General features: G+C 38.3%; 1 protein-coding gene across 4 annotated transcripts in view; it reads right to left on the bottom strand.

Annotated features, from left to right (window-relative positions):
- The window catches only part of LOC110038406 (protein TPR2-like), a 92417-nt gene that overhangs the window by 28936 nt on the left and 49818 nt on the right, over positions 1-13663 (bottom strand). For 3 of the 4 annotated variants that reach the window (XM_020743244.1, XM_020743246.1, XM_020743248.1), the window contains 2 exons: positions 5907-5966; positions 5696-5839 (listed from right to left, as the gene is read on the bottom strand). In XM_020743244.1, coding sequence (XP_020598903.1) covers positions 5696-5839; positions 5907-5966 — 204 coding nt within the window. Of the gene's footprint in view, positions 1-5695; positions 5851-5906; positions 5967-13663 lie in introns of all 4 variants that reach the window. The other variant, XM_020743247.1, reaches the window with a different exon arrangement.

The following is a 13663-nucleotide window of genomic DNA, read 5'->3' as shown; positions in this document are numbered from 1 at the left end:
AGCCTTGTATTGGCTTTCAGTCATCCTGAAAAAAAACGACACCATATCAACAAAGGCGCCTCATCAGTCCCAGCTGAAGTGCATGCAAAAGAACGGATGAATCAGTTTAGGCTTGACTCAGAGTTAGCTACTGCCCAATTTGTTCGATTGTGAATGGTTGTTTGAAATACACTGACTTGAGAAAATTTGCCAAGTTATTGTCGGCCGCATCCCCCTCAAACCAAGAAGCCAGTCGGGAATCGAACAGATTCGGTCCAAGGAGGTGGTTCCTCGACTACTCATTCTTGAAATTTTGATGGCGAGAGGCTTCAGGCTTCTCTCTATCTTCTTTTCCCCCATTCTTTTTTGAAGTGTAAAAACTTGTAATGAAGATTAACACAACACTTGTAATGGTGACCAGCAGAAATGAATTTTTGCTTAATTTGCTTTCACATCTGTCTTAATTGTGACTTGCATCTTCCGCTGTCATTCGTTTTTCAATGGTGATGAACTTAATCATTTTTATTCCCTTAACTTTGATCGTTCATTAGGTGGAGACAAGTTTTAGGTTGCTCACACCGGAGAGGAGTTTTTAGGTTGCTCGTCCAGGAGGGAAATCTTTCAGTTGCTCCCCTGGAGGGCAGCTTTAGGTTGCTCACCGCGTAAGGGAGTTTTTAGATTGCTCACCTCAGAGGGGAGTTTTTTGGTTGCTCGCTCGGAGATGAGTCTTTAAGTTGCTCGTCTCGAAGAAGAGGCTTTAGGTTGCTTGCCTAGTAGGGAAGTTTTTAGGCTGCTCACCCAGGAGGGAGTCTTTTGGTTGCTCATCCCGGGGGAGAGTCCTTAGGTTGCTTGTCCTAGAGTGGAGTACATAATTTGCTCGCCCCCTTCGAGGAGTCTTTTGGTTGCTCGCCCGGGAGGGAAGCCTTTAGCTTGCTTGCCCAGAATGTGGGGGTTTTAGGTTGCTCACTTCGTGGCTTTAGGTTGCTCACCCTGAAGGGAAGGCCTTAGGTTGCTCGCACAGGAGGGGTCTTTAGGTTGCTTGCCACGGAGGGAAGCCCCTTGATTTCGAGTTATGAGTCACTCAAACCGAATTAGGGGATATGTGTGGTTTGCAGTATTAGAGTAGGTAAGTGTCAAGCATTGCTCTCTTTCCTATTATGTCAATTTGAATTCAATAAATGAAATGTCTGGTTTCAAGGGAAAAACTATTTCAGGTCGTCCCCACTCCAAGTCATGAGTATGTCGTCACCCATGTAGGTTTTGAGTCGATATGTTCCTAGGGAAACTCTTTTGGAAACGATGAACAGTCAGACCACATCTGGTCAATCTTGCCAATTGCTTGTCTCCAGCCTACTAGAGCGGCTTCTTTGAGGATGATGTCTCATGGTGCGAAGGAGTTCATTTTACTTGTTTATTAAAGTATAGAGCGGTTTGCTTTTTAACTTCCTCCTGGAGAACAACCAAACAGATACGAACTTCGGCCAGGTCGAGGCCTATCTGTATCCTTCGTCATTAGCCTATTGCCACTCCGCTAGCCATTCTTTTTAGAAGGCAGAGGCTAGGGTGGTTCTTTGGCTAAGGTGATTGTACTCAACTGGCATCGTTGCCTCCATGTCGTGGGATAACATAAAAGAAGTGTAACCTGTCGTTGTTGAGAGTGTCGTTTGGATGGCCCATCGTACCGACGACAACAGATTTTCCCATTTTTCCCTTCGCTTCTTCGACCTTTTTTCATAGAATATGCAGGATAACCTCGTTGGCTGCTTCGTCCTGACCATTGATGCGAGGATGATGTACAGATGCAAACTTTAGATTTATTCCTTAGCTCTCAAAAGCTTTAAACATCTCGATCAGCGAACTAGGTATCATTATTGGTTATGAGCCGTGTCAACAGATACGTTCAGTCTTGATATAATTTCGGACCACAATTGCATTGATTTGGGCTAGTGCCTTGACATCCGCCCATTTTGATAAGTAGTCAACAACGGCTAGAAGGAATTAATGTTGTCCTGTGGAGGATGAAAAAGGTCCGCGAATGTGTAGCCCCCAAATGGCGAAAGGCCAGGGACTTGTTATAGGTTGTAATCATCGAGCCAACCGATATTATATTGGGACGCATTTCTGACATTCTTCGCATCTCTGTGTATTCTTCAGTGTCTTTGAAAAGTGTAGGCCAGAAATAACATAGGCATTGTACTAGGTAGGACAATGTTCTTCCCGAGTGGCTCCCACATTCGCCCAAATGCACTTCACGAAGACTATCCTTGGCTTTAGTTTCTCCTAAGCACCTTAAGTATGGCAAGTTAGTGGATCTGCAGAAGAGCATCCCTTCCATCAGCAGATGTTGAGCTACCTTGATCTTGAAACGCTTTGGGTCAGTGACCCCATCTGTCAGTTCCTCAGTTTCAAGGTAACGGATCAGATTATCAATGGACACCTCCATCGCTTCAATTTCTGCAATTGTCGGTTGGACCAATCGTTGGGATGTTTCGCCTCTTAATCGGGGGCATATGAATAGGAGGTCGGCTACCAAGCTTTCTTCCGACCGACGATCTCAACTTCTATTTGAATGGTCGTACAATGGGATAAATATTCAATTGGTGGCATGAGACATCTAGAGAGACACCCCGCATTTCGGTGGCAGACCAGGCGAAGACGTCCTGATTCTCTTGGAGTATATGGACGATACGTTCCTATGACCTCCAGAATTGCTCCAGGTCCCCTTAAACAATAATGATCTCTCCATCTCCTAGGAACTTCACAGCTACATGATAAGTGGAGTTAGTCACCTGGAATTGTTCAGTAGCCGCTGACCAAAGATGACGTTATATGTGGGCGGAGAGTTAGCTGCTAGGAAATCTTCAGGCCTTGCGAATTGGCGATCTCTGTCTCCCCAAGTGACTGTTAGTGTGATCACTCAAAGGGCTTCCTTCCTCTCCCTTGGGAAACCGAAAAGAGGGTAGGAAGATGTTGCCATCTGTTGCGCCTCCGAGTTAAGCTTGTCGAATAAGGCATTGAACAGGATGTTCACATAACTTCCAAGGTCGATGAGTATTCTTCCCACTTGGTATTCGTTAATCAAATCCATAATGACAATTGCATCATTGTAAGGGTTATCTTTCCTCGATAAGTCTTCATCGGCGAACGTGATGGGTGGATGCGCGATCCTTCGCGGGGTGAGGCTGATGTCGCATAGTTCTCCCGACCGGACCCTTTTCAGGCTTGATCGTCGGGAGGACTCTTCGCCTCCTCCGAGTATCGTCAATATTATAACTGTGATCTGAATGGTGTTGGTTTGGACAGGCTCATCCTTCGCCCAGTCGGTTGGGGTCTTTCCTTGTCTGCGGGTGATCACTTTGGTAGCCACGAATTCATTCAGCTTCTCGGCCTTGATCAATTCCTCGACCAAGCTTTTGAGGTGTCTGTACTCTTCCGTGTGGTGGCGTGATCGTGGTCTCTGTGGAAAGCGCAGAATTTGTTCGGGTTTCAAGTCGAGCTTCCGACCCTCATTGGCTGAGGTTTCTTGATGTAAGCTTCATCATGGATGCTTCCACCAGTTCGACCATCAAAAATCTCAGGGGAGACATTTTGAATTGCTTCAGTTGAGTGGTTGGTCGCTCGTTGCGGAGGGTCGGCTATCGACCAAGGTATTGAGACCGCATGTCTCAACGATCGCTCTTCTGACTCCCTTTGTTGTCGTGGTACGGGTTACTTTCATAACGTAGGCGAGTAGTAGGACGGGGGTCGTCCTTCGATCTCCAAGCATTATTCGTCAATGCTCTCTTCTTCGATTGAGCATTAGCGATATCCTTTCCGGCCTCCTCTTGATCGTTAAAGACCAACTCCTCAGCGACAAATGATGATTTGCCATCTTTAATAGTTAGGCCATAGATTTTGGCTCGCATAGGCCCAGAGCATTTTTGAAATGCTCGCTCTTTACTCACTGTGTCATGGAGGTTTGCGCAATCATAGGTTTGAGATTTTGAATCTCCACCATTTCCCGTTGAAATCTATTAATGTACGAGCGAAGGATCTCTCCTTTCTGCTAGATCAGTATGAGAGCCCGAGACTTCTTCTGTGGCTTTTGTGCACACTGACAAAATGGGCTATGAATAGCCTTTCGACCTCGGAGGGAATGACTCCAGTTAGGTGAGGGTTGAATCGTCGAAGGGGTGACTCCCTCAATCTGGTGAGGAACAAGCAGCACTTGAAGGCATAGGTGATCTTCAATATGCCGACTGCCAACACGAATGCGGATACCTGGTCAACCGGTAAGTGAGGCCTTTATACGAATCGAGATTGGGGGCTTTTGAACTTCTCAGGGGGTTCAACCTCAAAAGTTTTTTTCTGGAGAAGGCGTTTTCAGCATGGCAAAGGGTTGTAGTTTGTATGGAGCGATGTTTCTCTGCCGGGATTGATCTGACACTATCCTTGTAATGGGGGTCATCACCCCTGTCTACTATTGGTTGAGACCTTCGAACATTGGGTGAAAACCCATCTCGCCTATCGTTGGTAGTTGGTCTTCCTCGGGGGTCGGGACCTTGGTGACTATATTCCTGTGGATTCTGATTTTGTGGGTTTTGGCCTCCACTAGCCAGAGCTTCTTGAAATGCACCCACCATCTGTTCTCTCAACTCTAGCATCAACTGCTCATCTCCAATACTTTTTGTAGTACAATCTCTTATACCATCCACATCTGCTTGGTTTCGTGGTCCTTGGGCAGCTACTTTGCCACTACGCTGTGCTCTTCTTCTTAGTGACATGATTTCATGCTCAACGCATCTTTTAGAGTGTTGAACCCAAAAGCGCCCAAGAATCATACCCAAGGAATAGAACATGAGAAATCAAGGAGAAGAGATAAACAGTGAAAAATTAAATATCTAGAGAGCTTTTTCTAATGAAAGGGTCCTCTATTTATAGGTATGGGACGTACTCTGGACACATAATTACCCTTAAGCCCTTTTCCAATACAAAGAATCTAAAGACACGAAGGTCATTTACACAATACATTAAAATGTACTAGCATGTAGATTATTAGTCGACAACTGCAATCTTCATTCGTTACTCTCATGCTTGTTCATTCGGCCTTGACAGGTTGAACCATGTGGAGGTAATGCAAAAGTCTCTCGATCAGACTTATTTATAACTACCTCTGAGGCCTCTGACTCGCCTGCCCCATTTGCTTAATGATTGACTGTCCTTCGCTTAACTCATTCGATGGATAACATTCGTTTGAGTATCATATTTGTCAGCGAGCTAACCAGGTGAATGACTAGGCAAAGCTCGGGGATGTTTTTCCTGCCTCCACGTCTATCTCTCCTTAGACAAATTAGATTGTTTCATTAACTGCTCTTTGAATATTTTGGCCGAGGAGGCTCACGCCATTTTTTGCGTGCTCATGTTCTGTCTTGGGATCCATACTGGCACAATCCTGTCACATAGTTAAGTCGTAATGTATTGAGTATGACAAGGTCACAAAGTATTTTGCAAGTCTCAACTGTTTGGAAGGGTGTTTTATTCTTAATAATTAAGTGTTGTGTGCAATATGAATAAAATTTAGGGATATGGATGTTACCAAACAATATAGTAATTAATTAATTCACCAGTAAATACTAAGTAGTTGTTATGTCTACATCATACTCATAAATAATATAAACAGTAAGCGAATTACTATAAAAGGTAATATTATTATTTTTATAGTTCAAAAGTCGAAGACCTTGTTTTTACTCTTTGCAGAATCTGGCAGGGTTATGGCTTTGAGATGAGCAGGATTGACTATTTCATCCAATTTCCAGCTTCTACTATTATCAGCATCTACAACCTTAGGCTTCACATCAGCTGTCCTTCCATCAGCGATAGACTGCATTTCTCCTATGATTTTATATATCGAGTAAGTTTTCCGAAAATAAAGTAGTGTAAAAATTTACCAGACTGCTCACGGAGATGGAAGTAAGACTTCTGTCACCTCGCTCAAGGGGAATTGGAGGCTGCAATGAGTGAAAAAAGGGAACTCATAACACGGTAAAATAGAAGCACGAAGAAGTTCCAGTCAATCAAGAAAATCTTCTATTTAAATGCATCCAAGGATATTTACATGGCTGTGGAATTTGTATTTAGATTACAAAAAAGGATCAGTCTTATGTATCAAAAAGAATGCTTACAGCATTCAAGTTTTCAAATATTTTTAATAAAAGACCTTCAAACTGAACCCGCTAGAGATAAACAAAAACTACATGTCACACTAATCAAGGTGACCAGCGCTACAACGCTGTTAAGAGCCAGAATTACCAAGAAATGCAAGGCCCTAGTATTTTAAATTTAGGCAATGATTTTCAGAACGAAATCCTGTAAGCAAAACAATAAGAAGATATTTTTCTTATAGTGTAACACATTAATATTTACAACATAATCAAAACAAAATTCAGCAGGTAAAAACATAAAAATAACAAGATGAATTTGGGGTGCAATGTAGAAGACTATATCGCCCTTATACCAACTATGTCGGGCCAAAGAATAATAAGCTTAGAGACAAAAAAATAATAATTAAAGTAGATTAATGGAAATTAGACTAAAATGGTATATAATAGATTATTACCACCATATGTAAATTTTTTGAGGAAAAAACTCTCCAATATTCTCATTAAGAAAGATTAATGGATTAAGATGTGCTGCAGGCTGAGTCAGATCAGCATTTTACCTCCATCGAAGATCCACCTATTGTTCACACGGAATTACCTCTGGCAGATGATTGGCAGGTTTACAAATCTAGGAAGAAGAAGAAAGGAATGTCAAATCTCAGTAACTCTTAGGATGATTGTATCATTGTTTCGAGCTGAAGCCCACATCTTAGTATGTTGTTGGACTCCCTCCCTAGATCTAAAGGAAGGGGAAACGGTATATCCACCGACTATACCCACCATGATTAGGAGTTGTTTCTTTTTGTTTTATTTTTGGGGAATACGTTTATAATCCCTGTAAGTGGGCTCTTTGTACCCACTCACAAAAGTCTTTGTATCCTATCTTTTTATCAAATATATATATATATATATATATATGGCCTCACATTCATATATACAAGATGTATCTATGATCATGAGGAGGTTTCATTGATAATAAAAAAGAGATTACAAGGATCTAATAAAAGGGAGACCCACATGGTCCCCATCCAAAAGAAAAGAAAGAAGAGTCAAAACTTGGCTAATTATGGTTTTTTCAGTATGTAACCCTACCTCTGGGTATATAAGTGTGCCTTGTATTAATGTTGACTGCCATGAGATTGATTTGTTTAATCCAGAGCAATAAATGCCAAGGGCTCTCCAACTGTTTGTTCAGGATATTCACCAAATTTGAGAGTCTGATTCAACATGTAGCTGTTTGCAATTATCTCTTATGCAAGGAGAAGGGCCCACAAAACTGCAATGGTTTGTGCCTCTAAAGCATCAATGGCTAGAGCTGGGAACTGAAAAAACAGTAAGCACCAGCAATGACTGTCACTGAATACACTCCTAATGCCTGCATCTGATTTCAGAAAGCTACCATCTTTATTCACCTTTATCCAGCCATAAAAAGGTCTCTACCAGTAAACTAGGGAAGCACTGAGACTCAATTTCTTGCCACATAGCTTGGGACAGATTGCAGGGAACTTTTTTAGTTTGGTGAGTTTGGTCAGGTGCAATAAACAGTTATTAAAAACAATTTTTGAATTCATAATTTTCCCTTCATATTTGTGTTGGTTCCTTGCCATCCATACAAACCAGGCCACAATACAGGGAATTGGGGATAGATTTACCTTCTGCCAGTCCTGCCAACTTTGATGGAAATGCTGCCAAGAGAGTTGCATTGCACTTATGTTGATATGGTTAATAATAATGTGCCAGACTTTCCGAACAAAAGTGCAGCTAAATAATAAGTGTAGTAGTTGTTCTTCCTCCTGTCTACACAGCACACAGCATAAAGGCCTCCTTAGTCCCTTGAGCTTTAGAATGTTATCCGTAGGTAGCATGTCTAAAAAAGACCTCCAAGAGAAAAAGGAAATGGAAGGTGACAGCTACATCCCCCAAATAAATTTAACCCACATAACTTTCTCACCTTGGACACATATAGTATAAATGTACGCACATAAGCTCAGAGAAAAAAATTTTTTATTTATAATCCTATCTTTTTTAGAGGTTTCAAAAGGGCTTTTCAACACCATACTTAGTTGAGAAGTGTCCAAAATGTTGTGCAGTGCCTGATAATTTCAGTTGTCATTTTCCCAGCAATCAACAACCTTAAGATGCAAGTTAGAAAGTGTTGGTTGAGACACTGCCAGCTTCCCCTCAAGGGTCCAGTTATCCAATCATGAGTTAATTTCTGTGTCCCCCATTTCCCAAATGAGCAAATCTTCATCCTTGGATTTAACTTCGAGCATATTTGACCATATTCTTGAATCACCTAGCTTTTTGAATATCAGAGGGGGATGTTGCTCCTTGCAATATTTCCCCCGCATAAATTTGGCCCAGAGGGATGTTTGAGATCTGAATTTAATCCATAGTTTGCAAAAGTTGATGTGTTTAAAATGGTGGAAGCTCTTAAACCCCAGCCCCCCAGCATGTAGAGGCTTGCACACCTTCTGCGAGCTAACCCAATTGACTTGCTTCCTTTGCCCAGACCATAGAAAGCTATTAAAACATCTTTCCATAAGTATATATATATATATATATATATATATAATATATATATATATCTTAGACTAACCCCATACAATTGGAGGGAAATTTAAGTCATTATAATAAAAATAAAATAAATAAGAAATAATTAAAGGAGAATAATTTCTCCCCACAAATGTAATAGGGACCCATGGTTAAACCGGATATGCATATCAACGCTCCTCCTCAAGCTGGGTTGTATGTGTTATACATCTCAAACTTCCTGTTGAGATCACGGAAGTCGTGTTGAGGAAAAGTCTTGGTAAGAATGCTAGCAATCTGATACTGAGTTGGGATATAACTTAGTTGAACAACCCCTCGATTGATTTTCTTAAAGATGAAGTGCATATCAATCTTTACATGTTTGTTTCGATCATGGTATACTGAATTCTTTGAAATACTGATAGTTGATTGACTATAACTGAGCATCTTAATAGTGTTTTGGTTCTCCATGTGAAGTTCCACCAATAGTTTCTTTAGCTGCATCATTGCAAAAATTCCTAAAGCCAGGGCACGATACTTTCTTGCTACCATAGCTTACTTTCTTACATCTTCAAGTAAGAAGGTTACCCCATACAAATGAACATTAACCCATGGTAGATCTTCTATCAATCAATTCTTCGTCCTAGCTAATATCAATGTAGATCTCAATATCATAGTTCCCGAGTCTTCCTAAAAAACACTTCACATCTTGAAGTCATCTTTAGGTACCTCAAGATTCAAAAGACTGCTTATAAATGATCTTCATTTGGATTGTTCATATCCATAGAAAAAATAATGTCAGGTCATATATGCTACAGATAAATAAGTTTCCTCACAAGTCTTTGATACCTCCATTTTTCAATTGAGGTGTTATCCTCTAGATTTAATGCTCGTTGACTGGGGTCCATAGGTTTATATGTTGGTTTGTAGCCCAACATTCTTGTCTCCTTTAATAATTCAAGGATATGTTTCCTCTAGGATATGACAAGTTCTTCTTTGGATTTAGCTACTTCCATTATTACGAAGTATCTTAAGGTTCTAAGATCTTGATCTTAAACTCTGAATTTATTGTTCCTTTGATTATTACAAGTACCCTTACATCATTGGCTATAAGAATAATATCATCTAAATATATAGTATGGATGACTATTATATCTTCTTGATTTGATTTCACAAATAAAGTGTGACTAACCTGACACTGATAGTGCTCATTGTCAAGAATAGTCTTAATGAACCTTTCGTGCTGTAGGAGATTGTTTTAACTTATACAATGATTTAGTTAGTTTGCACGCCAGCTAATTATTTGTGTTGTTATTTAATCCTGGAGGAGCCTCCATAAAAACTTCTTCCTCAAGATCCTCATTAAGAAATACATTTTTAGTGACTATATAATGTAACAATTAATCCTAGTTGACAGCTAATGATAGTAATATTGTTATTGTGTTGAGTTTCACCATCGGTGCAAAAGTCTCCTAGTAGTTGATCCCATAAGACTGAGTGAACCCTTTCATTATGTCTTTCCTTAAAACAGTTTTTTGCTCCCATTTGCTTTATATTTAATAGAGATATACCCAAATTCCCTTTATAGTTCGTTTCCTAGATGACAGAGTTGTTATAACCCATGTATCATTTTCTTTAAGGGTAAGAATCTCTTCTTTCAGTCTTTTACTAGCAAGAATCGATAAGGCCACTTGGATTGAATTTGGGATATGCACTTTATCCAAATTATAATCAAAAGATTTGCAAGAGGATGATAATTTATCATATGCCATAAATTCTTCTATCGGTTGTTTTATGCATGTATTCTTATGTTCCTTCTTCTTACTATTCATAATGTGTTGACCCAATCTTTGTGTGAATATATGGGATTTGGAATTTATTTCAGGTGGGAGTTGCGAGAGGATTTAGTGGGGTAGTAGGTTCATTTTCAAGTTGATTTTTAGTAGTGGGGATAAGAGTGGTTCATCAGAGATATAAGTAAGCTTGTGATTCATGAATGGTATCCCAAATATAATATTCTCTCCAACTCTACCCTTAAATGTTAGATTTGAGGTAATATGTTTGGTTTTCAAAGAAGGAAACAACCATGGAATTGTAAAATTTTTGTGTTTTAGGAGAAAGTAGCATTTCTACCTCCTTTAGCTTGAAGATTAGTCCACAAAGATGCATTAAATTAATCTACAAGTTTAGTTTGACTATGTGTTGATGTAGATGAAAAAAAGCAATGCAACCAAAAATTTTAAATGATAGATTAGAGATGAAAAATAAGTTTTTTGATAAATAAAAAAACCTATCAACCAAAAATTTTAAATGATAGATTAGAGATGAAAGATTGAAAATGTAAACAGAATTAAACGAGGGTGTTGAGAGATTTATTGAAGTTTAGCACTTCGATGAGTATTCTATTTATAAGATAAGTGTATGTCGGAATTATACCCTTTAGAAGTTTTTGGGCTTATTGTTAGTAAAAAGAATTGGTCAGGTCACTTCGAGGAGATGCATGCCTTTCTCTTAACAGATCAATTTGTTGGGGGTTTTTTGATAAATAAAAAAACCTATTGTGTCACACAAGAGGTTATATGAATAATATCATTTTTTGATAAATAAAAGTCTAGAGTGGAGTTGGTAGAAGTCTTTTGTATTATTAGTTTTGAGAATTTGAATTTTGTTTTGAAATTAGGTGAGAATTATTTTGTGAAATATTTCAAATATTCTGGCAATTTTAGATTTTTCCTTCGTGAAAAAGGTCTATGTGGTTCTGGTGTTGACATCAATGAAGTTAACAAACCACCTAGCCCAATTTATATTTTATATTTTTGAGAGCCCCTAAGTATCACCATGAACCATTGAGGAGTGCTTTTGTTTGTATTTCAGACTTGGGTACACTTATCAGATATTTTTAATAATTTGATAAGTTTCATATTGATGAAAACTAAGTTTTTTATTAATAAATAAAAGAGGATATAATTTTTCAATATAATAAAAATTAGGACGCCCAAGGGGAAAATATAACAACTCACATGAGAAATAGACTTCGATACAAGACTGGACTCAAAGGTTGTGACTGATGATGTCATGATTCGAGCGGATAGCTTAGAAATAACTAAATAAGGAACTCAGTCGAACAATATTAACATTTCTTTTACTTTCCATATTTTTTTCATAACTCTAATTTATAAAAAAATCACTAAGAAACTACAAAGTATGTTACATAGAAATCCATAACTCTAATTTATAAAAAAATCACTAAGAAACTTATTTTACTAATTATATAAAACCACCAAAAATAGCAATATAATTTGCAAACAACCTCTCATTCAACATACAGCAGTATCTCACTACCTAAAAGAAGAAAATACAAAAAAAAAAACTACAATCACATCACAACAAAACAATTACCACTTGCAGTCTCCCAAATCCCTCATATCATAGATATAAATCAACAACTTTTCTTGAAAGAAATAATTAAATTAAATAGTAAGTTTTACAACTAATTGAGCCATTATAATCTTTTTATGCATTAATTTATATGCAAATGCTATGCATTAAAGTTTCAAAGATATGCAATTTATGGGCAAAATCAAACTATAGCTTTCATTTTAAAATTTAACATTTCCTGTTTCAATTTAAGTATTTATCTTTTTTAACCTCTTTAAGAAGTTATATCATAAATATTGTCATACCCGAAGGCCCTCAAAATTGCACCCGTGGGTACCATAATAAATTTGCACCAAAGATACATTATTATTTATTTCCTTTTCCATGCAAGGTTATATCGCATCCTCTCTATTAGTAACATTTTGGATAATCTTAATTGACTTAAACTTTTACATTTTATTTCTTTTAATTACTTCCATTTAAGGCATTGAAATCGCTATTTTCTCTCTTTTTTTTATTTTTACTCCATTCATTTCGGAAATTTTTGAATTCAAAAAGTCCATCTATTTATAAAAGCAAATATGAAGCAATAATGCAGCACTTTATTTAATAAAACGTTAATTCAATACACACAAAAAAACAATTACCACTTTAACTTTTAAGTGACGTCTGTAAAGTTTATTCCACCACTTCATTATATCATCAATATTTTACAAATCCCCAAATGAATAGCTTTCTTCCACACTTTCTAAGTGAATAAAAATTAATAATATTAATTTAACTGATTATATCATTTATTCTAGTAACAATAATAACATTAAAAATCACCTTATCAGTTTCTTGGATCGATTCCCCTCCAAGCTTGAATTCCTATATCTCGAGCCCTGATTTAATCAACCATTTCATTAACATTAATTAAATACACACAATTAAAAATTCAACAAATTGCCTAATAATATCCTAACTCGCTCTTTGGCGGCATAATCAGAGCTCTGACTCTGCGTCTCACGAGCAAGTCACATCTTCTCTTTTTAAAGCACACGAGGCTCGGCTTCCCCTTCTCTTCCCTCAGTCTAGGCTCGACTCGACTCAGCACAGCACGCGCGCCTCCTTTTCTCCTCTACCTCTGCAAGAAAGGCTCAACTCCTACCTGCACGCATGAGCCTTTTCCTCTTCCTCTGCACACAGGCATGCAGAGTCTCTTCTCCTCTATTAGGGCTCGAGTTCTACTTCCCTTGCTCGCACTCAACGTTACCACCTCTTCCTTCACCTTCATTTAGGGCACGATGTTGCCTCCTCCTTCGGCTATGCAAGCTTCGAAGCGTCACACGCTTGAAATTGGTGAAGTTTCTTTATCTTCTTCTTCCTCCTACCTTCTTCCTTCTTCCTTCTTTCCCACACTCTCTCTCTCTCTCTCTCTCTCTCTCTCATCTGATCTTTTCAAAGAGTAAACACGCCCCTACTCAATTATTATTATTATTATTAGCATTTTTTTAATTATTTTTTTATTTTATTATTGAAATTTAAGTTATTACAATCTCCTCTAACAAAATTTTTACATTTGAAATTTGAAAATATTTAATACAAAAACAAACATACCTGAAATAAAAAACTACGGATACATGTCTCGCATATCA

The sequence above is a fragment of the Phalaenopsis equestris genome, unplaced genomic scaffold (genome assembly GCF_001263595.1).
Source record: "Phalaenopsis equestris unplaced genomic scaffold, ASM126359v1 Scaffold232767, whole genome shotgun sequence".
Lineage (NCBI taxonomy): Eukaryota > Viridiplantae > Streptophyta > Magnoliopsida > Asparagales > Orchidaceae > Phalaenopsis > Phalaenopsis equestris.
Note: the sequence above shows the minus strand (reverse complement) of the source record. Positions and strands in the feature narration are given on the sequence as shown.